The 25,850-nt window shown below is 48.5% G+C and overlaps 1 protein-coding gene across 7 annotated transcripts in view; it reads right to left on the reverse strand.

Moving 5' to 3' along the window:
• TENM2 (teneurin transmembrane protein 2) overlaps nucleotides 1-25,850 on the reverse strand; it is an 897,969-nt gene that overhangs the window by 97,381 nt on the left and 774,738 nt on the right. For all 7 annotated transcript variants that reach the window (XM_036312664.1, XM_036312661.1, XM_036312660.1 and 4 more), the window contains one exon: nucleotides 833-979. In XM_036312664.1, the coding sequence (XP_036168557.1) occupies nucleotides 833-979 (147 nt within the window). The remainder of the gene's footprint in view (nucleotides 1-832; nucleotides 980-25,850) is intronic.

Raw genomic sequence — 25,850 nt, forward strand, 5'->3', positions numbered from 1 at the left:
CCCCCCTCAACTATTAAAAATGTAAAAACCATTTTCAGCTTTTAGACTCGTACAAAAGCAGGCTGTCGTTTATCAATCACTGGTTAGAAGGTGGACTCTGAAATCTGAGCGAGGTTTGGCCCCAATTTTACTATTAGTGACTGAGTTATCTCTCTCTCTCTCTATCTATCTATCTTATTGATTTCAGAGAGAGGAATGAAGAGGAAGAGAGAAATAGAAACACCAATGATGAGACTCATTGATTGGCTGCCTCCTGCACGCCCCATACTGGGGATTGAGCCTGCAACCCAAACATGTGCCTTGACTGGGAATCGAACCGTGACCTCCTGGTTCATAGGTCAACACTCAACCACTGAGCCACGCCGGCCGGGCTGTGTCTGAATTATCTTTAGACAGATACATAACTGCTCTCTAGACCTCGGTTTCCTCATCTGTGAAATAACATCCCTTAGGCTGCATGAAGGGATGCATCGCTTAGACAGCTCAGCACAGCGGGAGGCGCATTTAATTTTCAGCGGCAGAGATGTATTTGTGACTCCCAGGCCTGAAGGGTCTGGCAGGACGGGTTACTCAAAGGCAGAGCCTGGGCCCAGCCACCTTTCTGTGCCACATGTACTTGAGAATCCAAAGCTGCATCAAACCCCGGCGCCTGCAGCCCAAGTCTCTAGGAGCCCCCACTGCCCCGAGGACACTGCGTTTGCTTCAAAGGAAATGTCACGACAACATCTGACAATAGTATAGGGGAGATCTTTCAGGAAAAATGACTCGTGACGACCATATAGATGCCATGCTCTGTTCTTGAGGGGCTGGGAATTAGAAGACGCTTGCTCACCTCCCTCATTATCCTTGTTATCAGCACAGGAGGTTTCCATGGCAACGTTGCATCCGGGCCCTCTCCAGCCGGTCTGGCAGACACACTGCCAGCTGTTCTGACCCAGTGTGCATCTCCCATTGCCGTTGCACAGATCGGGGCAGCCATCTGGTTGGAGAAACGGAGAGGATGAGAAAGAGGGACGTGAGGCCGCGCTAGGGCAGCAGGGGAGCCATGCAAAGGGGGAGCAAGGTCACAGGCAGCCGCTGGGCCAGTCTCAGAGTGGGGCTGTGTCTGTCTGGGAGTCAGGGAAGCAGGCAATGCATGCAGCTGCAAGACGAAGTGGGGTCCCAGATGCAGGGGAGCCCCAATGACACTGACCTGTGTGTAGGGGACTGAGGCAACCTTCCCAAAGTGGGGAGCAGTCCAGAAAACTAAACTAGCTCTGAGCTTATGATAGGACTAGCGAGGCTGTTATTTCCAGCCACTGGCTCAGGACAGATGCTACCTCAAAAAAACATGTATTTTTTTTTTCTGTTTTTAGACGTGTCTTCTGTAGAAGAGAGAAAATTCCCTATCAACCCAGGAAGGAGCCAAAGTGCCCCCTGTCTTTCAAAATTTTAAAGATAAACTTATATGTGATTATCATGGGTTTCTGATGGCTAAGAACTGGATGGGTCTGCTGATCTATTTGCACTGTTTTGTAATATTTAGTTTCCAGGGGCACTTTAAAATGTTGGCTGCTTATCACTCAACCTACTTATGGCCTGACTTAAAAACACTGCAGGACCTGAGGGCTGCGGTAGGAGAAGGTGACGAGGGACAAGACGGAGGGAGGAATGGACATGTGCCTGGGGGAGGCAGTGGGGTGCAAGTAATGCTTATTTTGTGGTTTTCTTTTCTTTTTATTTTTTTTGGGGGGGGTTAGGGGGGGATGTGTGAAATCAGCAGCCTACCTAATTCCCTAATCGCTCCAGCACCCAGACCAAGGGCAGATACACTGTCCTGACCTGAGCCTCCGCAAGCAGAGCCTGAATGAAGAAAGAAGAAGGGCGGGGGCACGACGATAGCGAGAAGGGACGTCTCCCTCGTGGCCCTGTCGCCCTTTATAAGATGCGGAGAGACGCACAGAATCGGTAGGATGTGGCCACACTCACAAAACCCACTTGCTGGCAAGAATTCCCAGATAAGTTTTCTTTTTTAAAAAATTTTCTTTCTTTTAGCAGCTTTATTGAGGCATAATTTCCATACCGTAAAATGTACCTGTTTTAAGTGTACAACGCAGTGACTCCTAGTAAATTTACAGTCGTAATCTAGGTTCATTTTCTTATTTCATTTATATATCCCAAATGACCATTAATTTCACTGCCCCTAGAAAGTTAACTTTCCTGCATCTCTCTGTCTCTCTAATCCTATCTCTCCATCTGCTGACATCTCTATCTCCATTTCTCTCTCTCTCTCCCTCCTGATCTCTCTCTTTTTGTTAATCCTTACCTGGCAATATTTTCCCATTGATTTTTATGGAGAGAGTGAGAAGGAGAGAGAGAGAGAGAGGCAAGAGAGACACATCGATTGGTTGCCTTGCACATGAGGTACATGTCCTTGACCAGAATCCAACCCAGGACCCTTCAGTCCTTGGGCAGACGATCTATCCATGGAGCCAAATCAGCTAGAGCTCTTTTAATCTCTTTTTAAACCACACAAAGTGTAGGGTGGATTGGGTCATGGCAGAGGGATCAAGAGCTTTGAAATGATGGAGGTAATTGATTTGAAGCCTTTCTGGCCCAAATCTTCTGAATCTGAAGCATTCCAGAGGCCTCCCCCGGCATTGTTTCTCTCTCCTCTCCAGTACCCTACATGAGAATGCCAGGAAACCAAAAGGGGGCATGTGGCAGTGGTGGGAATTTAAAGGTACGTTTAGAGGAAAGGTCTGGAGGGTCTGAAATTGAGTTGAAATTTACTTCTCTAAGAAGTTTTACTCCTCAGTGCTGCTTCTCTCCCATCCTTTCCCCTGCAGCCTGGGTCAGGTCTGAGAGAGCAGGGTAAGCCAGAGGAGAAGCTCCGTGTGGGCAAGTCTTTAAGGAGGCTGCAGCGTCTTGAGGGGAGAAAGAAGGTCCTGGGGAACCTGTTTTCTTTTCTTTTTTTTAAAATATATTTTATTGATTTTTTACAGAGAGGAAGGGAGAGAGATAGAGAGTTAGAAACATTGATGAGAGAGAAACATCGATCAGCTGCCTCCTGCACATCCCCTACTGGGGATGTGCCTGCAACCCAGGTACATGCCCCTGACCGGAATCGAACCTGGGACCTTTCAGTCCGCAGGCCGATGCTCTATCCACTGAGCCAAACCGGTTTCGGCGGAACCTGTTTTCTTATTGCTGCACAACCTGCACCAGATCCAGTGTGCACACGATGCACTGTGTTTGCATGGCCCTCGCAAAGCCCAGATTCACATGTCCATTCCTTCCTTACCAAGGAAGTGACCGTGGTCCAGCCTGGAACACCTGGGACACACTCCCTGACAATGCCGGGAGGGGAAGCCACCCCCACTTTCAGAGAAATGACACAGACGTTTCTGCAGGAGCAAAAGGGAACTCCGGAGGAAAAGCCCTAGGGACATTTCCCAGGTCCTCCAGGAAAAGAGAATACTTCCAACCTCCAGCCACCGCCAGCCACCTCCAGCTGTACAATTTCCACCAGTTGAGTTTTGGGGAGCGGATCTCAGAGAGGACACTAAATGACAGACCCACCTACATTTGCTCAGCGTGCCATCTATTATATGAGCTTTGCTATTCAGCTACTCTGAGGTCTCATGTTTGACTAAAATCATGCCCAAAGTCTCAAGAGAAGCCTTATTCTGTAGGAAACCCACGTCCACTATATACAATTTAAATTTGCAAAGAACACTAGCGTGCCAGTCAGAGATATGCACTCAAAATACGTATGCTCCTAGATTGAATGAGGCTCCCCCCCTTCTCTTTCTCTCTTCATTTTTTTTTCTCCTTTCCGACCAACTGAAGTGAGATAAACAGACCACAGTAGCGGGTTTTCTCCACATCATATGAGGAAGATGAAAACACGAACAGTAGGAAGCTGGCAAATCTCTGAGAAGTTTCGGGGCAGCTGGGAATTAATGGACAGGACTTTGCTTTTAGCTTGAAGAGGAAGAAAGCAGCCTTGGTAGGTGCGTGGCGTTGCTAAGCAACCCCAAGCTACCCCCAGCACAAGTTCATTTTGCTGGTGGCCTTCTGAGGATGCTGCGATGCATTGTGTCTTTAAAGTGCAAAGCCAGCTTCTGCTTAAGGGAAAACAAATGTAGGGAGCAATTAGTCTGGAGGGCAAATGGGTTATCGGATGCTGGCTTTTCCCTGGGGAAGATCCTGTCACTGGAGTTGGACTGGGCCTATGGGCTCCTACTTGGCATCCAGGAGACTTCTGGCTTTCAGGCTAGCATTGCTGACTCCCTGAGTGCCCATCTCCAATCCATGATGCAGAATGCTTCAGGGCACAGGTGTTTAGTTCTTTGTGCAGCTAGAGAGCTGGCTGTCTGGAGACTTCATCTCTCATGAGCCTCGATCAATAATTCTCCACTGAGGCAAATGTGTCCCCCATCGTTCCCTCTGGGGGCATTTGGCAATGTCTGGAGACATTTTTTTTTTTCCTGTTGCTGTTGTTAATCCTCACCCGAGGATATTTTTCCATTGGTTTTTAGGGAGAGTGGAGGAGAGAGGGAAAGACAGAGAGAAACATCGATGTGAGGGAAACATCGATTGGTTGCCTCCGACCAGGGCCAGGACGCGAGGAGTCTGCAACCAAGGTATGTGCCCTTGACCGGAATCGAACCCAGGACCCTTTGGTCCACAGGCCAACACTCTATCCACTGAGCCAAACCAGCTAAGGCTGGAGACATTTTTAATGATCACATCTGGGAAAGATGCCACTGCTCAGCGTCCTACAATGCACAGGTGAGTTTCCATAACAAAGGCTGATCCAGCCCCAGATGCCAAAAGTGCTGAGGCTGAGAAGCCCTGCCCTAGACCTGAAGCTACCTGAGACCCCGAGGCTTCCTTGTTTGCTATTGGATCCCAGGGCCTGGCCTCATGCCACACACATAGTGGGCACCTGAATGAATGGAAAGCAGTCAGTAGTCCTAGATTATTTCAGCCTGGCCCTTACCTATAGACTCTCCTGAGAGTCCTGAGGAGATAGCATGGCCTCCTTCTCAAAGTCAAAGTCTACCTTCCAGGGAGAACTTTCAAGGGCATCAGTGATATCTTGGGCTCATTCTGTCACACTTCCAATGCCTTTGGCAGAGTGGAAATGGAACAGTTTCCAACACTTTCTACACACAAAATTCCAACCACTAGGAATGAAAATCTGTTGGCACAGTTACCATAGGCAGGCTTTTTGCCTTAACAAAAATTAGAGTTGCAACTGAGGTACATGCCCTTGACAGGAATTGAACCCATGACCCTTCAGTCTGTGGTCTGACGCTCTAACCACTGAACAAAACTGGCCATGGCAGAAATTTGGGACTAAAAACAAACAAATCTAAACACTCCCTTATATTCAGATGACTCCTGAATTTTCAACTCCAGACCTGGACTCCAACTTGCATCACAACATCTCCATCTGTTCACTCACAAGCATCTCAAACTAAATGGAATTCAGCTCCTTTGTCTTCCTCCCCCCACAAACTCTGATCCCTTGGTCAATGAATGGTACCTCTATGTACCCACTGCCCAAGACTGAAACCTTGGAGTCATTCTCCTTTTCCACCCTCCCTCCCACCAGCTCGCTCACCTCAGGTATTTAGGCAACAACTGAGTCCTGCCTAATCTTCCTCTTAGCTATAACAAGTCCTACCTGTCCTTCCTTCTAAATGTCTCTGGAACCTGCCCTCCACCCCCATCCCTACTGCCACTACGTTAACCCAAGCTATGCTCAACATTGCACTGGACCAGTGGTTCTCAACCTTCTGGCCCTTTAAATTCAGTTCCTCATGTTGTGACCCAACCATAAAATTATTTTCGTTGCTACTTCATAACTTTAATGTTGCTACTGTCATGAATCGTAATGTAAATATCTGATATGCAGGATGGTCTTAGGCGACCCCTGTGAAAGGGTTGTTCGACCGCCAAAGGGATTGCGACCCACAGGTTGAGAACCGCTGCACTGAACTCTTGTCAAACTACCTGGTCTCTCTGCCTCCCGTCTTGCACTATGACCCATTTCTCTCTATTTCTGACGCTGTTGGAACAATTCTACAGCTTTCCACTGACCCCAGGGTGAAGTCTGAAATCCTTAACCTGCCTTAAAATCTTATATGACCCGGTTCTCACCATGTCAGCCTATCTCAGTATCCCTTTAGGCTTTGGTCCGATGGAAGCCATTGGCCCGACTTCCTTTTTCCTTTCATCATCTGCCCAACTTCAACCCATCCTTCTGATTCCCGCTCAGAATTCATCTCCAGGAAGTCTTTCCAAAGCTCCCAAATCTGGACTAGCTACACCTGTCAGGTACCTTTACCCTATCCTATGTTATCCCGACTACCACAATGTATGGCAATGGTCTGGTACCTCCTTGATACTTGCTAGCTCATGTAGGGGCCCTCCCTTAAGGCACTTTACTGTCATCTGTTGGAAAATTGTTGTAGTAACTGTTCACAGCATTATTAACTACAATTTGAACTGTGCCCCTAGAACTGTGCAGTGTACAACTGAACAACGGCCCTGGGCACTCCTGTTATGATGTAACCCTGTCTGGACAAGGACCGCACCTGCCTCATTTACTCTTGGATTACTAGTATTCAAGAGTCAGTGGGATGAATGAATGAATGACTTCTGACTGAAACCTGCATCTCCAAGGCCTTTGGCAGAGTAGACATGAAATAGTTTCCAAGGCTTCTTTACACATAAAATTTCAAATACTAAAAAACCCACAAACAAACTGACCCCTCCCCTCCATCCCCGAAAAAAACAACAACCCCTCCATCGACATACTTACTACATAGGCAGGCTTTTTGGCTTAACAAAAATTAGGCATGAGCAAAATAACGTCTACAGCACAGTAAAAAGGGGAGCATAAATGCGCCTGAAGAAAGCTATAATTACCATAAAAGGCTTTTCTAAAAAAGCATCAAGAAATGTTCTGCCGTGTGCGGCAATTTGGAGGTAGAAAGAAGTGCCTAATGCTGTGGAAGGGGTATGGAAAGAGAAGCAGCATGTTAACATTCAGCATCAAGCACACCCGGGAACAGCAGAGAGGCCAGCACCCTGCCCCGATGGAAATGCAAGCGCAAACACAAACCAGGCTGCATGGAAATGAAGACGGATGACAAGGAGAGCGAGAGAAGCGAGCTGCTCCTGCTCGCTGTCAGAGACCACGAGGAGAGCTGCTGTGTCCTGGATTAACCCCCCGAGGGAAGTCTTTTCTGGATCAAGAGAAAACCTTAACCTTGTGCGGAGTCAGAGAGTTCTGGGATTACAACCTGGTTCTTGCTGTCTGTGTCACCTCGAGCTGGTCGACTCATCTCTCACCCTGTTAGTAAAATGATACATCTCGCGAATTCATCTTATTTATTGTCCCTCCCAACAGAATACAACCTGCTGCAAGGCTGGGATTTGTGCGCCTTTGTTCAATGAGACACCTCAGTGTCGAGAAGAACGGTTGGCACATAACAGACACTAAATGTTTGTTGAGTGAGTAACCTAACAGGGTTGGTGACAATACGTCATCAGATGCCAGAAGGGTTAAATGAAGTGACAAAGGCAAAGATTTTAGCCCAGAGCTCGGAACACTGCAAATGCTCAGCAGGTAGCAGCACCTGCTTGTGCGGCTATGATTTTGGCTATCGCAAATATTATAATTAGTGGTAGGCTTTTCCTTCCATGCCTTCTCTTAGCCTCCCCGTCAGATCAGGAAACGGACAGAGCCTTCCCTAGGGCCACCATGAGAATCCAGCTCCACTTTAGCTAAAGGCAATCCTGAGGGTTGAAGGTGGAGTTGAAGGTAGAATCAATGGTGGCCTTTTCTCTTGGGCACAATTGTACTTTCACATGTTAATTAGGGAACTCTCTCTCCCCCAACTGTTTTATTTTATTTATCATTATTTTTTAAAAAAATATATTTTATTGATTTTTTACAGAGAGGAAGGGAGAGAGATAGAGAGTTAGAAACATCGATGAGAGAGAAACATCAATCAGCTGCCTCCAGCACATCTCCTACTGGGGATGTGCCCGCAACCCAGGTACATGCCCTTGACCGGAATCGAACCTGGGACCTTTCAGTCCGCAGGCCGACGCTCTATCCACTGAGCCAAACCGGTTTTGGCTATTTATCATTACTTTTAAAATATATTTTTATTGATTTCAGAGAGGAAGGGAGAGAAAGAGAGAGATAGAAACATCAATGATGAGAGAGGATCATTGATTGCCTCCTGCACTCCCCACACTGGGGATCGAGCCAGCAACCGAGGCATGTGCCCTGACAGGGAATCGAACCGTGACCTCCTGGTTCATAAGTTGATGCTCAACCACTGAGCCACACTGGCCAGGTTCCCCAAACTGTTTTAAATATCACTGATTTCTGAGAGCTGTGCATTGTTGGAATTAAAGAGCAGCTACACACTGGAAATAGGTAAGAGTCCACCACCGCATTCCAAGGCTCTTTAGGGTTGAAAACAGCTGAGATGTTGGGGACCAGGGATCACCAGGGGTTCAGTGGCCATTTATACAAAGCAGCCGTGGCAAATGCTCAGGAAATTAATCTGGTGCTTGGAGACACTCTGGGGAAAACGCCAACTAATTTTAGAAGACTGGCTGCCAAGGAAGCATTCTGGTCTCAGGAAAACGGCAGGGCCGTCCCTCTCGCTCACGGCGGAGGGCCTCTGTTTCCAGGCACAAATTGGCACGGACGCTCAGCCATGAATCTGAGTTTGAACAGCTGCCCCCACTTTGGTGGAAAAGACACGAAAAATCCAGAGGCAGATGTTTCTGTTTGTTTCAACAGCATCCGATGCCTTCAAGGGTTTGCACAGAGGCGAGTGTGGGGGATGCTGGGGCAGGAGAGGCTGGAAGGCCAGTGGTCCTTTGCACGGTCTACTGCTCGTCTTCTGCTCGGCAGGCAGAATCCCGCCCCTCTGCCCAGCAGCAGCAGAGCCTCTGCAGGTGATGTAAAGCTGCATCCAGCTGTCTACTCTGCACATTTCCTGCACGCACCTGCATTCTCACTGATCAGCATCCTTCCCGTCTGCCTGGGAGAAGGGAGGCAGCCGGCTTAGCCTCGGCCTCAGAAAAAATGAACTAAAAAAAGCAATCTTTTTTTTTTTTTTTTTTAGGAAGAAGCGGAAAGAAAGACATGTTTAATTTTAATTTTTTTTTGCAGTTTTGATGCTTCAAGCTCTTACTAATTTTTTTTTTTTTTTTTTTTTTTAAGTAGAAGATCATGGGGGAGGAAACTGAGAGTTTAGGCAACAGAAACCAGAAATAGCTCTTCTGGGAGGGGAAGGCCATGTCAATTGCCCCGTGAACTCAGACTGAATCATGGTCACTCCATAGCACTGGGCTCGACACAAGCCTGAGCCTGCTTCCCCCTCCCCTTGGAACATCCCTCTCTTTATTCCACCTAGTGGGCTAGCTATGAGCGAAGCTCACCCTGGCCTACGCTGACACCTGCTGAGAGTGCACCTGGGGTTCCTCCCACTTCTTTATTTTATTTTATTTTTAAGATATGTTTTTATTGATTTCAGAGAGAGGAAGGTAGAGGGAGAGAGAGATAGAAACATCAATGATGAGAGAGAATCATTAATAGGCTGCCTCCTACACACCCCCTACTGGGGATCAAGCCCGAAACCCAGGCATGTGCCCTGACGAGAATTGAACGGTGACCTCCTGGTTTTTGGGTTGATGCTCAACCACTGAGCCACACCGGCCAGCCTCCTCCCACTTCTTGAGATCAGAGTGTGGGCCTAGGGCAGCTGTGGGCAAACTACGGCCCGCGGGCCGGATCTGGCCTGTTTGAAATGAATAAAACTATTGAAAAAAAAGACCGTACCCTTTTATGTAATGATGTTTACTTTGAATTTATATTAGTTCACACAAACACTCCATCCATGCTTTTGTTCCGGCCCTCCGGTCCAGTTTAAGAACCCATTGTGGCCCTCGAGTCAAAAAGTTTGCCCACCCCTGGCCTAGGACCAGCTTCAGCAATGTCACCCGGGAACAAGTCACAGATGCACACTCTTAGACTCCATCCCAGATCCCTGAGGCAGCACCTCTAGTGGCGGGCCTGGCAATCTGCATGTTAACAAGCCATGGGTGGGAGGGGGCTTCAGATGCCTGCTCCCTGTGAGGACCATGGCTTCAGAACTAAGACCTAAATTTTTAAAAGGGCCTCTGAGGCCCAGAGTTCCCTGGCCCTTTCCTGTTCTCTCCTCACTTCCTGCCACTCCTAGCTCTGCTCTCTGACCTTTGGCCGCACTGCCTTGCCGGTTCTAGAACAGAGCTGACATCTGGTCTTCTGGCCTTTGCAGATCCCCATTCCTCAGAGCTGCTCCTCGCACTCTCTTTGGCTGAGGCCGTGCCTCAGTGGCTCAGCCTGCATTTGCTCAGGAAGACCCCAGACCACCAGCTCGGGCTCCCCCACCCATGACATGCTTCCACAGCATCAGGGACTCTGGCCACAGCACCTGCCGTACTTCTAACGAAGCCTTTGTTTAAAGCTACGGTCTCAACTTGGCTGCACAAAAGAATCAGCTGGGAGCTGGGAACAACCCCGATGCTAGGCTGCGCCCCAATTAAATCAGAATCTCGGAAGAGGAGACCCAGGCATCCATATTTATGTTTGTTTTGTGAGCTCCCCAGATGATTCCTACGTGAGGCTGAGTTTGAGAACCAGCGGTTTAATGTCCACCGTCCCAGGGGCTGCTACGCCTCCCGCGTGCAGAAACGGTGACTCTGCTCTATGTGGCTGCTTTCCCAGTGCCCGCCCTGGGCCTGCGGGAGAGCCATGTGCTGAATGCATGCATAACTACACCGTGCGACATCTCTGCTGCCTCACCGTGCCCTTGATTTGGCAGCCAGGTGAAAGGAAAAGCTTCCTGCTAGCCACGCCCCAAGTCCCTGGATGGATGGCGTGTCCCCAAGCAAAGGAACAGCTGGTTGTGGCCCAGGGTCTAAAACCAAGCCGATGAGAGCGCCGTGGACGAATGCTGGAGTGGGTCTCTGCCTTTCGATGTGGACGGAGCTGACACCTCCTGACGGCAGGAGACAGAACAGAGAGCCCAGCGAGACAGAAGCGAGGCGCGCGGGTGGATTAAGAGGGTGACAAGTGTTACACAAAGGCAGGGAAGACTATAATAAGAAAGCCCAGTGGTTTAATTTGGTTTTTGGAGGGTAATCAAGTTGTTGTACCTGGTGCTGCTATTCCCACAGCTGCCCAGCAAATAATGAATGTGGTACCTACCGGGTATGGAAACAGGGACAAAGGCACGACTTTGATTTCTTATTTGTTATTTTTAACCATCCAATTTCTACACCCACTGAGCATCCTTATAGCCACAGGAGAGTCATAAAAACACAAATAACACCTAGGAGGCGGCGGGCGCGGACTTGTTACTTACTGCAGGCTGATGGCTCTCTTTCACCTGGCGGAAAATCAGGCCAACGATAAATTGCCTTGTATTTTTTTTGTTGCCGCTGTTTGCAGCACAGTTTTAGGAAATGTAAGGAAATCACCAAAATGTGTGTTTCTTATAGGTGTTTTAAAAAAGGGCAAAGAATCTGCCCAAGGACTGTAGTTATGGGTTTTAGAAAGCTTTTAATATAATGACAACAATAATAGCCAACCCTCATGTAGACATTTTGGTGTGCCTGGCACTGATCCGTGTGCCTTTCATGCATTCGCTCATTTAATCGTCACAACAACCCTATAATGCAGTTACTGTTATTATTCCCATTTTCCAGGCGAAGCAATGGAGGCACAGAGAAGTTAAGTAATTTGGCCAAGGTTGCAGAGTCGGTTAGTGGTGGACCCGGGATTTGATACCAGATGGACAGGCTGCACAGTCTCTGCTCTCAACTGGGGGGGACCAGCTGTTCCTGTTCACCTGGGACTGTTTAGGGTCAGGCACTAGGAAAATAGGTCATCACTGAGGACTCGGAGTGTGGACTTGGCTTTTTTCATTGGGGGCCATGGGAGGCATGGTGGGGATTGAGGCAACTGCACTCAAGGGCAAGGGAGAGGGCACAGACCTTTTTACTGGGTGGCTGATTTGAGACTCAGCTGCCTTCTCAGGCCAAAGTATCAGGTCAGCCCAGGAATCATTCTATTAGAAGGCTGCCTGGGTTCAAATCTCGGCTCCATCCCTTGGCTGCGTAATCTGGGGCAAAAACAATTGTTTATTATTATTCATTCCTTAGTTCCTCCAACTGTAAAACCAGGGCAGTTAAAGTACCTGGTTGTTGGGGTTTCAAAGAGAGAATACATATCACCTGCTAGCCATGAGTTGATTAAGTAAATACGTGTACATGTATGTAATACACATGCTGTGTAGACTGCTTGTAAATGCACATAATAAATGCTCAAGAACTGACAGTGATTATTATTGTTGTTTTTAATATTATTATTTTATTATTATTGTTGTTGTTGTTGTTAAAAGTCACCTGAGTCTGGACCTTTGTGGCTCAGTGGTTGAGCGTTGATCCATGAACCAGGAGGTCATAGTTAGATTCCTGGTCAAGGGCACGTGCCTGGGTTGCTGGCTCAATCCTCAGCAGGGGGTGTGCAGGAGGCAGCTGATCAATGATTCTTTCTCATCATTTATGTTTCTCTCTCTCCCTCTCCCTTCCTCTCTAAAATCAATAAAAATATATTTAAAACTAGAGGCCAGGTGCCTGGCATTCATGCACTAGGGTGGGGGGGAGGGGCGTCCCTCAGCCTGGCCTGTGCCTTTTTGTAGTCCAGGAGCCCTTGGGGGATGTCTGACTGATGGTTTAGCCGCAGTCGGACATCCTTAGTGCTGCCACGGAGGCGGGCCACTGCACTCGCCAGCCATCAGCCCGGCTTGTGGCTGAACAGTGCTCCCCCTGTGGGAGTGCACTGACCACCAGGGGGCAGCTCCTGCATTGAGCGTCTGCCCCCTGGTGATAAGTGCTCATTGTTCTGCCATTCGATTGACTTGCATATTACCCTTTTATTATATAGGAAGTATTATTAAAAAAGTCACCTGAGATGGTAGCAGGAGGGTCTGTGTGGCTTAGGGAGCTTCTGATTTGCACTTGCATTGGCAGTAAGGATTGACTGTTCACTATTATTTAAAACAGGATCAGTATAGTCAATATAGCAAAGACCCCAGGAAGGTGCCCTCTGAAGACTGAAATGGAAATGAGAACGATGAGGTAATCTCCCGAGAATTACATGAGTGAGATCAGCACATAATGGATGTGACACAGTATCCACAGAATCCCCTTAAAATGCAAGAGGTCTCTGAGGTGAGACTGTGAAGGACCCCAGGGTTTGGAAACCTCAACCAGGCTCAGAGAAGGATGCTGACAGAGAGCAGAGGTCTGCCTGGAGTGGAAAGGGGGCCCACAGAGCAAGAGCGAGTCAAGGTCAATTCAGAAGTGAGCATGTTCTGCTCGATGAAGGGAAATAAAGTCACACCACCTGCCATTGATGAGTGGGTACCAGGGGCTCAGCACTTCCTATTATTATTAATTCATTGAGTCCTTTCAAGGGCCATCTGAAGTACGAATTATCATCATCATCAACTGTGGTTGAAAAATCTGAAACTCAGAGAGGTGAACTTGCCCAAGGTCACAATCACTGAAAGTGGTAGCCCAGGGTTTGAACCCAGGCCCGTCCAACTATGAGCTCATGCACTGTGCTCCCCTTCAGCAGGTAGGATTCTACAGGGAGGGGTGGCCTCAGAATGTCTCCTCCTTGCTTTGATTCCTTGCGACCCAAGCCACCTTCTGATTTTGACCTCACTGCCCATATAGAGTTCCTTTCAGGGAGAGACTACGCTGAGAAGATGTGAGTCCTCTTCACTGTGGATCAATGAATGGATGAATCTGGGCTCCTGTGAGGGAGTCAGTCTAGAGCTTGACTCACTCTGTTAACATGACCAAGATGGAGAACCAGACAATGTGCTACAATGATCTTGCCATGGGAAGCCACCTCCACATGTTCTGCCTGAGTTGGGTGTGGTTCCTTGAGAGGTGCCCTTGGTCTCCTTGTCTTTGATGAGTCTAGCGTGCAGGAGTCAAGGGTGAAAGGACTTCTAAGGAAGGAATACTAATCCAATACCAACACTCACCGAGTTATTGTATGCCAAACTCTGGTATAGAACCATGACTTTATTTACTGTGTATCTACTAAATGCTAGGAGCTTTCTGGACACAGGGCATACAGTGGTAAGCAGAAGAGACAATGTCTTGTTCTCAAAGATTGTATTGGGGGAGATCCACAATAAAAAAAAAAGTGAGTACCGGGGACTCAGCCCTTTACATCCATATCTAGTATATTAATGATGATAATTGCTATAGGGAAGAAAACAGGGAGGGGGATTGTGATGGGGGTGGTGTGTGGTGGGGATTGCTGTTGTACATGGGATGGTGAGGGAAGTCTTTGTTGATAAGGTGACCTTGAGTAAAAAGTCTACAGGAGGGGAGGAAGCAAGTCATGCCAATATCTGGGGGACAGTAGTCCAAGCGGAGGACACTGTAGGCGCAAAGGCCCTGAGGCATACAGCACTTGGGTGTTGGATGGACAGCGAGGTGGCCAGTGTGGCTGGAGCAGAGTGAGCACAGGGAGAATGAGAGGACAGAGCGATGGGGTAGGGTCAGGTCACGCAGGCCTCGCACTCCACTGGAACGATACAGGCTTTATTCTGAATGAAACGAAGCCACTGGGGGGTTTTGAGCAGGGGGGGTGGCCTGATCTGACTTAAATTTAAAGGATCCCTTTGTGCTAGGAGAGCAGATGGGGAGGCTGGCCAGGAGGGGGCTCTTGTGATAGTCTTGCTAAGCCCTGGTGGTGGTTTGGGCATTGTACCATGCCCTGCTACCATGACTACAAGGCACAGCTAATTCTATATGTGGTTAGGGTTCGCTACACATCTCTACAAAAGGAAAGACTTTTGGGACACAAATGCCGAGGATGAAATACACTGTCCATAAAATAACACTCTGGTGGATGCAAACAAATTAAACTCCTCAGTTGGGGATCAGCAAACAAATGAGCTTGAGGAGGCTGGTTTTTGTGATGATTCTTCCTGCCTCTTCAAGTTGTTTTACTATTGAAAACAACATCTGGAAGTGAAGGGAAATGATGGCATGGGTGGAGGAGAGCAGAGGACTTGGGGGTCACCCAGGCTGTCCCTAGGGTCAGGCTTGACAATCTAACAGCTCTAGCAAGCAAACTTCTAGGAAGCAAACTTCCTAACTTTCTTAATGTAATGACCCCAGATCATGCAGCTGCATTTATTTCACCAGCTTTGTCTAGTTCTTGGCAATCAGGTCTCCTTGGACCACCCCCAAAACCCTCCCAGGTTATTATACCTGGACTTTTAATCCCTTTGCATTTTATTTATTCCTATGGGTCAGCTTGATCCATATGAATTATGGCACTCAAACACACTAAAAGAAAAAGCAATCTCCATCCATCCATCCAATCCATCCATCCTCCATCCAGCCACCCAGCCATTTATCCATCCATCCTCTATCTATCTATCTATCTATCTATCTATCTATCTATCTATCTATCTATCTATCTATCTTCATTAATTTATCAAGCCTTCCTTACCAATCTCTCCAAATTCTCTGATGATATGTTCTCAAAACACGATGTGTCCAATGACCTCATACAGTAACCATATTTTATCTTCTTTTATGTTACTTTCTGCCTGGTGCAGAAACTATAAAAACATTTCAATCTGTCCTCTTTTTTCTTTCTTCTGGCTGGCAAGTCATCTCCCATCCCCACCCTTACACATGAATCCAGTGACTTCCATCATTCACTCTTTCCCACCCTTGTGACCCAGGTAACCCTGAGTCATCAAGAACTGCTGCTGCTCTTTGCAACTCTATTCGCATGTAGTGTTCTAGTCCTTTTCTTAACACAGATTTTAGCTGATCAAGGACTTGAGGGGTGGCCACTGGCCCTTACAGGGTCTTTAGATATAAATTTCGCAATAGTCTCCACCAGCAGGTGTATTTATGTGTGGCATGGCATGGGAATAAAGAGACTTGTTTTCTGAAAGAGTACAGAATGGGAGCCAGGATCCCCACAATCTGGCCTACGCTATTGTTAGGTGCTGTTCTTTAGTTCTGCATAATGAGCTTGCCCTTAGCAGGCAAGAACGTCCTCTTCCAAATCCTCTCATTTACAGAAACAAAAAATCCCTCCTTTCAAATACATTTTAAACATGCAGAACAGCAGTAGGTTTCTCCTAAGTCACATTTTAGCTAAATGGATGATGGAATGGTGACTGGGGCCTGCTGCTCAGCTGCCGACCTGCAGAGTCTCCCCCATACTCCCAAACTGCAGCAGAGCAACCCCCAGGAGGCAGAAAGCACAACTGATTTTTCCAATAAAGCTCCAGCAATCAATGATCCTTGTAGATGGAGTCCTCACCTCTCTGACCATCTCAGAGTGTCATCTCCCTCTGCTACTCCTTCCCAACAAGCCCCCGTCTTCACCTTGGTGTATGCGACGGATGCCACACCACCAGGACTCAGCCCGAGCTCTAGCCCAGTTCTGCTGATGTAACTTTTAGAGAGGCCCCGCAATGCGTCTTGATTTAGAGACACTTGGGTTTTACATGGCTGTGGGAAATGTGGTTTAGCTTTTCCCGAGCTCCAATAAGTTCTGACGCACAGCTGCGCGTGTCCGCGTGATTAATAGTACGTGCAAGGACTTGGACCTTTCCGAGCTCACCCGTGTGTGCTGGATAATACAGCACAGATCCCCAAATACCCTGGATAGGAATCCTGGCTCCGCACAAGTGCAATGGCATCGCCTGCTGTCACTGACACTGCCCGAGATTTGGTGCTCCTCCCCACCTGAGCTTCAAAGAGACATCGCCTCCCCCAAACTGACATTTTCAAGATAAAACGGGCATCATCTTGTTTTTGTGGCTACTTTTCTGTAAAGTGTCATAGGTACTAGGATAAGCAAGAAGGCTGGGCAAACTAGAAGGCTGCTACGTTAGACCTGGACAGGTCTCCAAGTTCAGGATCGCCAGGCCGAGGTGTGAAGGCAGCGAGCGTCCATGCAGAACACACTGCGCTGTGCCATGCTGAGCTTGAGAATTTAAATGCACCAGAGTGGAGAGATCCGAAATGATGGTTCCCACAGCAACTATAACTCAGTTCTCTGGTGAATATAAAATTAACTTTATTGTAAAACATGCTGTTCAATTTACGCCTTAATATAGTCATGGCAGAGTTACAGTTGCTGTGAGAACGCGAACTCGGAATTGTTTTGAATAATTAATTTAATGAAAAGTTGGTGGAAATGTGAACTCCTGATAGAAAGTCAGCTTGAATTTAGGGACGCTGGCCAGTGATGCCTGGGCTGAGAGCAGGGAGTCATTTTCGGAATCTGAGATCACTTAGTGCATTTTTGGCCTGGGGGGCACTGGGAAAGCAGAACACCCCAAAGTGCTCTGCCAGGGGAATTGCCCCCCCATGACCAAAGAGACACTCCTGCAGGGGGTGACTTTCCTAACAGGAGAGGCTGTCTCCCTGGTGCCATATACCTTCATTTCACTGCTGCCCTCCAACACCATCCTCTTGCTGCCACTACCTGGGGTCAAAGCAGGTGATCAAAACAGTGTAATGGCTACCCCTGGTCTCTGTCGAGTGAACCGGATTTAGAACTCACCTTCCCCTGTGGCTGACAGTTACGTTACGACTTACACCAATTGCTTAACCTCTCAGAGCCAGGTCTCTCACCTGTACAATGATGCTGGTAATAGATTTTACCTCATAAAATTGATATGAGGAGTAGATGAGAGAAGCTATGTGAAGAATCCAGCATGGGGCTGGATAAGTGTGAGCTGTTATTATCTGAAAAGGGAATTCAGTCAATCAGTAAATTCAAAACACATAAAAAAAATCAATTATTTGGCCTTTCTCGTTATTTTAGTCCACAGTGGTTTGGTATAAACCCGAGCCAGCATTTGGCCAAACTGAAGGAATGGACTCTCCCAGAGACCATGTTCCAAGGGTTGGTTGCAAGGGAAAGGGGTGAAGGCACAGCCTGGTAGGAAAACAGATAAACAGGAACCCCCCTCCCCTCCAGCAATGTGCACTTCTAGCCTCTATAGTTCCCAGCCTGGCTTGAACTACTGCCTGTATGAACTGGTCTCATGCTGTTTCCAGGGCCTCTACCTCCTTCCCCTCACGATCTTGGCTTTTGGCTTTTCACCTCGCTGTGATCAGGATCAGTAATGGGTTAATGTCTCCTGAAAGACATGATTTTATAACGCTGTCATATGCACCTTCACTGCTCAGAAAATATTTTAAGGTTGCATTACTTGGTGTAATCCAATCTCACTGGTGATGGGAGCAGAATGCAAATGGCAAGGAAGAGCCGTCCCATTGTGCCGAGAGCAGTGAACCCGGCGTCCATGTGGCCTGCTGGTCTAGCCGGACACTTAGCTCAGCCTGGAGTGCCACTTCCTGCTGACCAGTGCGTCTACACGAGAACCGCCCTGGCTGTCCCTGATTGCCTGTAGGAGCCAATTGGACCCGAAGGCCAGTTCAGCCGGGTGGACTTGAATCTGCCGGCAGACCTACTGTCCGGGGTCATTTCCGGTGGTGTTCCATACACTGTCTGACAGGACACTTTGGGCTTCGCTGGATTTGGCAGCACCGAGGATGCCGGGGGCTTCCCTGACATTTTTGAATTTCTAGAATGTCATCCTGAGGCTGTTCTACCAGAGGTGTCCCCAACAGGGTGACCTTTAACTCCCAAGAATGTATGTATGTTCGTGTATGTGGATAAAACATACAAACGGTGACTTGTTGGCATGACACCTTGAGAGGCGTGATGAATGAAGCTCAAGAGGAGCCTCGCTGACCTTTGAAAGTTTCCGTTCTGAACAGCCACGCAGACAGCCAAGTCACTTTCTCCCAAGGCAGCAAAGAAAGCCACCTCTTCAAGTACTTCAAACATCTCCTACCTTAGAGACATGCAATATTGACTATGACCTCTTGGGACGAGCAAAATCAGCATGATTGGGTCTGGCTGCTCAAGCCACTGCACTTCTGACCAGACCAAGAGATTGCCAACACTTTTCTGTGGGATCTTTCAAGTTTACACCCCCAGAGGAGGCAGTCTGCTTTGACTGGTCAGTGTCTGATTGGCGGGGTCAGGTGGGAAGTGGGTGGGCACGCCAGTCTCTGGTCATCTAAGGTCAATAAGTCCAGTTCTCTCCCCAACACACGCATTTGAAATGGCCACGTGTTTCTCTGGTTCTGCACCTGCCTCTGAAGAGTGTTTATGATACACTCGCAGGCAGAGATGGTGAGTGACTGCAGTGCACTATCATGCTGGGAACGGTAGAAGGGGCTGAGCTGATTTGGGAGGAAGAACGGGGCGATCTGTAAAATGCAGGACACTTGTGCTCTGTTCTCCTGGGAGAAGGATCACAAGGTTACCCTACTGGTAACCTTCTCTCTGGGAAGATCCCTCTGAATAGAGCAGGGTAGAGAGCGCTATGCCTATGAAGCGGGGGGAAGGGGCTGGGCAGTCACAGAGGGGAAATGATGACAGAGGTAGAACTCCAATCACTGCTGGTCAGTGTGACTTTCTCGGCTGTCTCACTCAAAGCAACTCAGAGATCTTTGCTCCCAGCCCTTCACTGTAGCGCTGGGGCCCTCATCACAGCTTTACATGGCCATTCCTGTTAACCCATTGGCCAAAGAGTGGGCACGAATGCCGGCTCTGTGAGGGAGATGGAAATTCTATCGGTTTAAGGAAGAGAAAGTGACATGGGAGCCCCCAGCAGCATGAGTCATTAGCACGTGTCTAGAATCCTAAAGACACCTGTTTGAAGTTTCTAGGTATTGAACATTTGCAAAAGTAGCATTTCAGAGCGTGGCATCAGACCAAAGACAAGTGTGGAGATGTGCTGGAATGGGTGGGGATGGACCATGCTGCGCCTGCTGCGAAGTCAGATGGGCGCACACACATGCATGCACACACAGATGTGTACACACACACACACACACACACGACAGGAAGTGATTGCTGGCGGGGTTTGCCTGTACATTGTTGAGATGTGGGGCTTAGCTGTCAACTAGAGCAGATGGAAGGAAGAAAAGCCAAAAAGGGCAGCAGAGGGGGCAGTCAAGGGAAACCCATGCCTCTTGGATGCTGTGCTTGCCAAGTATGGAGGCCATGGATTTAAATCAATGAGTCAACCTAGCTGCCTGTGTACGATGCTCTCTGCTGAGGCTCATTGTGTGTCTGGGGGCAATAGCTACCTGCCTGCTTCCTGGGGGTTGTTGTGAGGTTGACTGAGGCAACACAAAGTCTTTTGAGCTCCTTGGAGAAAATTCACTGTGTAAGTGCAAAGTGTCCCCATTGTACCCTGGTATGGAGACTTCCGCCAGCTTAAACCGGTCACCAGGAGAGTTGGGCCATCAAAGAAAAGGAGCCAAAGCTGTCCCCATTTCAATCCAGGCCAGTGATGTTCCGGATTCAGTTCCAACCTGCAGAGGGGATGTGTCAATGGCCACAGATGGGGGCTCCCTTTGCTCCCACCCCGTCTCGTTTTCAGGACCTGCACAGCACTCTCGCACACTTTGAATTGCTTGCCAACTTTTGAGAATTGGGAGACTATGCATAACAACCCTGATTTCTGGCTTCTATCGAGAATTAGAAAATTTGGCAAAACTAGGCTCCCGGGCAACATTCAGCAGGGAGGTGGGCGTGTTTGCCCTGCCCAGTTGCGCTTCCTGTTCCCGTTTGAAACCACTCCCTACTGTCCTACCCCCTGTGCGGTGCACTCACGTTGCTCTAGTCCAGCCGTGGGCAAACTACTGCCCGCGGGCCGGATCCGGCCCATTTGAATTGAATAAAACTAAAAAAAAAAAGACCGTACCCTTTTATGTAATGATGTTTACTTTGAATTTATATTAGTTCACACAAACACTCCATCCATGCTTTTGTTCCGGCCCTCCGGTCCAGTTTAAGAACCTACTGTGGCCCTTGAGTCAAAAAGTTTGCCCACCCCTGCTCTAGTCTCATCCAGTCAGAGGCATTGGCGTCTACAACTCTTTCTGTCCTCCCTCCCCTTTCTTGCAGTCAACAAAGAGACCGAATTCATAGTGCCCTCATTATCCAAATCTAGGCCAACTCCCCTAACAGAGGAGAGGCCGGCCCAGCCTCCTCCTGCCAGGGGGGACGAAAAGAAAACTTGGCTTCTTCCACTCCCTTCCCTCGCCAGTCATTCCACCTTTAAACCTCAAGGTTTTCTTCCTGAGAGATGCCCAAGCAGTAAGCCAACTAAATTAGATTATAAACGTCTGAAGGTTTTCCTAATCAATAAAAATATAGCCACAGCTAAGAGAAGATGAGGCTTAATTAACGAGTGTTATTTAACAAGAACACGTTGTGCCATATATGGAGGATTAAAAGATAAATAAGGATAGGGAGGAAAATAAAAATTTAATGAGTTGCCATCTTCATTTGATTTAACTAAATTTCTTGCATTGTTGAAAATATTAACAGCTATGAGGGAGTCATTTGTGTGTATCCACACAGTTTGATACCTGACTGCTTTCTTTTACTTAATTACATTGTGTAACAAATGAACTCAAACTACCATTTGAAGTCGAAGGCTTCCTTCCTTCCTGATCGCCTTGGGAAGCTGTGAGCGAGGAAGAATGCTGAGAAGTCAACCAAAAATTATTGGCAGAAACTCCAGGAAAGGTGTCTTGAGTTAGAAAACAGCAAAGTCTCATGAGGAGGCTAAGCAGTGGGGGTCTACAATTCCTCAGACTGTCGCCACCCCTTTGTTAACCCCTTCTCTCTGAGCCCCGCTGCCCAGGGGTCACCCAGAGGAAGTACAGGCCGCACCCAGCCCCCATCAGGTGCTCAGCCGATGCTCCACGAATGAATGAACACAGCAGCCACTGCTCAGCTGGAAGCAGACAGAGCAGGTGTAGGCCCTGACATGCACGCGATAACATATGTGTGGTTCTCTGGCTTCTGTTTCTAACACACATGTTGTTACAATGGCAGTCGGATCCTCCCTGGGCCATTTCTACACTCTCCCTGCTTGTCTCTCGCTCCCTCAGTTCTCCCTTCTGTAGGCCATATAACCCAGGTATCCTAAGCTCCTCCTGCAGGAGTGAAACAGGAGGAGGGCCCAGACACCTGGCTTAACCCATCAGGGTTCCCACCAGCCTCTCTTCCTGGGGCTTTGGCCCTCTGGCTTGTGTGGTCATATGACTCCCTTAACTTGTCGCTCTGAAAAGACACACTGGGCAAACTAAGGTCAAGGCAGAACGGTGTGGCGCTAATTATTATTATTTTTTAAAATTAATTTCAAAGAGGAAGGGAGAGGGAGAGAGAGATAGAAATATCAATGATGAGAGACTCATTGATCGGCTGCCTCCTGCACGCCGCCTACTTGGGACCATGCCTGAAACCTGGGCATGTGCCCTTGACCGGAATTGTACTGAGACCCTTCAGTCTGCAGGCCGACACTCTATCCACTGAGCCAAACCAGCCAGGGTTAAGCGAACATTTATGGAGTGTTAACACTGTGTTAAGTAAAGTCCTCACGACAGTCGCCCTTAGGTGTCACTGTTTCTGATTGACGGATGGAAAAAGTCAGGTATGGAAGTTATATAACTGGGCAGAGGCCACCCAGCTTGCAGCTGATGGAGGCTGGATTCGAAGCCAGGTCTGTCAGATCCCAGAGCCCCTGCATTTAACTCCTTTGCTACCCCTTTCCCCACACCAGCCCCACCTGCTCACCACACCATAAGGACAAGAGCAATGCATCGCCAGCGAGTGTTTATAGTGAGCGGAGAGGAGGATGTTACATTCCACAAACGCCGTGTGGGAGACTTTGCGAGCGTGGAGTGGGTGTTGTGTATTATGTGCTCCAAGCTGTTTACCTCGGGTAGGTGGATTCCTGCACCAGGCGGCTCTAGGCTATGATAACATTTCCCATATGAGGCCCCCAGAGAGCAGGTCCGTAAGTGAAGGGATCCAGCTCTTTCTTGGCCCCATTAAAATGGAACTAAAAAGTTAAGTCAGTGCACATTCAAGGTATGGCGTGGTGTTGACAGCCACATGCGTAAGGGGCCCAACTCGACGTGCCTGCGCTCCCCAGTTAACAGGGAAAAGCTAGTTTCTCTTACGCCTCCAATGTCTTCAGTCTCTCTCTTAGTCCATGGGCATGGCGGTCAGCAGTGACATTTGGGCTCTGGGCTCTCCTGGCCCTCACGGAGAGGAACAGCTCACTGCCTGCTGCTAGACACACCCTGCAAAGTGGAAGCCGCTGGTGGCTTTGTGTTTCCTGTCGTTAGAGAGTGCGTGTTTCCGATGCGGTCACCTTGTTCACTTGTTGGGATAATCTCAGGTACAAAGGTCTCCTTGGTGCTTGGGCGGCAGTTATTTCATAACCACTGGGGCCCCCACCTTCCAGCATTATTTCTAGACAATTAGGGCTGTCCGGCAATTCCTCTTGATGTGAAAGCATCATTAAAAAAAGAAAAAAAAAAGAAATGCCATTCACACGTATCAGAGCCCGGGACTCTGCTTACACAGGCGACCCTTCTGGGCCACGTTCTGAACGACGTCTTTGCCAGTTTGAGCAGGTGCTGCTGCGGCCACGCTTGAAATGTGTGGCCCGAGAGTCTCATCAATTTTAATTTTTTTCTGAGCAGCACTGATGTGGGGCTTTCTGTCTCTAGAACCTTCCTTTCTCTGGGGTCTGGCAGGATGCAGTTGTTGTGGTGATGTAGTGATTTGGGCTGCGTGGCACTGGGTGGTTAGAGCCGTCAGCCTCAAAGAGCCACGCCAGAAACTGCTGGAAGCCTGGAGCCTGGAGGATATGGAAGCTGTTCTCTCTCCATTCCTCCCGTGACATAACCGTCCTGAGGGTGGGAGACCTCAGGGCTCTCATCTGCCCTTGAGCTGACGCAGAGTGGAAGGAACCCTTGACATACAGGAGGAGAGGCAGGAGGTTTTTGTGAAGCGATGGCTGTGAAGATGCCAGGGGTCCTAACCGAATCCAAATTGGGATTCGGAGCCTGGCTGCGTGTGAACTGGGGCAACCCCCACCAGCCCTGGGAGTGTGTGAGGTGTCTGAGGGCCGGGGGAGGTGAGCAGAGGCAAAGGACCCCCTGGTGTCTGTTGTGCAGCCCAGCCCTGGGACAAGCCCTGGACGTAGGCAAGAGGAGCTATTGGCAAAACGTGAAAGGCTGTTTTCTCAAAGGAGCATGGATGGAGCCAGCTGATAAAGTGTCCTGGCGTGGGGGAGGGTGGCAGCCTCTCCTTCGCTGTGTGAATTCAGCTAAGTGGGGCTAAGGGTGCCGGCTCACATACCCCTGGCATGGACCCTGGTAGAGGGGTGGTCCTGTAAGGTTCCCCTGAAGTGAATTTCATAGGCAGCAGGCTTTAATGAGAACACCAAGCTGGAAGAGCCTGAATGGGCTAATCGTGAGCATGCAAGACCCCACAGAAACTTCTAGAAATATTTGGGTTGAGAGTGGGAGTAAGTTCTGCAGTTGAGTTGAGCCCTGTCTCATGCCACCTACTCATTTTGACTAATTTCCCTAACCATGTGGAGAAGTATATATACCTCTACCGAATTAGTCTCCTCAGTTGGCACTTGACCAAGAGGAGTCAATGACATCTTCAACGACCTGGGAACAGAAAGGCAGGAACGCCACCACGAGCCACGGAATGAGGTCGTTCGTGGAGAATTCCGTGGTGAAAGCCACCAGAGGAGACTGAGCAGGCTCCGTCAGGATCTCAATAATAATAATAATAATAATAATAATAATAATAATAATAATAATAAAACCCGCTGGCTGGCAGCTTTTAATTACTTTGCAGATGTTGCTTCCTATCATTGAGGACCGACCAGGCCTCCTCCCCCTTCACTGATTACAAAGAAAATATGTTTTTAAGAACAAACACTTTACTTAAAACTAGGGATATTTTTTTAATTAGAAGAAAGATTAACTAAATGCATTTCCTCTTGTAATTTAATCCGTTCTAATTATCCCGAGAACGTTTATGATGAAATACTTAGCTCCCTCCTAGCTGCGCGATTTGGTGCGGTCTCTTTGTTACCCGTGAAGGGAAAAGCTCAGAAATGGTCAATGACAGGGTGGCCTTCGGTGGGTCCGATGACAATGATGCACAGCAATGCACGACAGAAGGACAAGGAGGAAAGCAACGGGCCCGGCCTCTGGCTGGTGGGTTTGTGCAGCGATGACACCTGTTTTCCAAAGGCCACCGAGGGGAGCCTTTTGAAGGAGGCTGTAAAACAGAGCGCGGTAACAGCAGCGGCCTGGTCTGAGATGGAACCCCATTAGGCAGGCAACTTGGGAAGAAACGCGAAATCTGTCTCTCACAGGAGCATCTGGGATTCTCTGTGTGGCTCCTGATAACCCAGGAGATGAGCCAAGGGGTTGCAAAGACTACCCAGATGTTACCCATGGGTCTTGCTCCAAGGAGTAGAGCAATTGCAACGCGGGAGGAATGAGGATAATTGTGGAGCTTACTGGGCTGGATAGGAACAGAAGTCAGTGAGAGTTTGGGTCTCCCAAAGGGAGGTGTGCTACTAAGGAGAGCCTCCTGGGTTGTTTCTGTGCACGGCACCACCGCAAATATAAATGTGGCACCCAGAGCCCTGAGGAACGAGATGGAGTAAGACAAGGAGAGGCCGGGACAAGGTGTTCTAAGAGACCCTGACCTGGCAGCATCCTCAAACGTGAGAGATGCCCGGTTCCTTCTTAGAGGAGAAGAGTATCCGTCCTAACGTCTGAAATTTTGTTCT

This window comes from Myotis myotis, unplaced genomic scaffold, assembly GCF_014108235.1.
Source record: "Myotis myotis isolate mMyoMyo1 unplaced genomic scaffold, mMyoMyo1.p scaffold_m19_p_6, whole genome shotgun sequence".
Classification (NCBI taxonomy): domain Eukaryota; kingdom Metazoa; phylum Chordata; class Mammalia; order Chiroptera; family Vespertilionidae; genus Myotis; species Myotis myotis.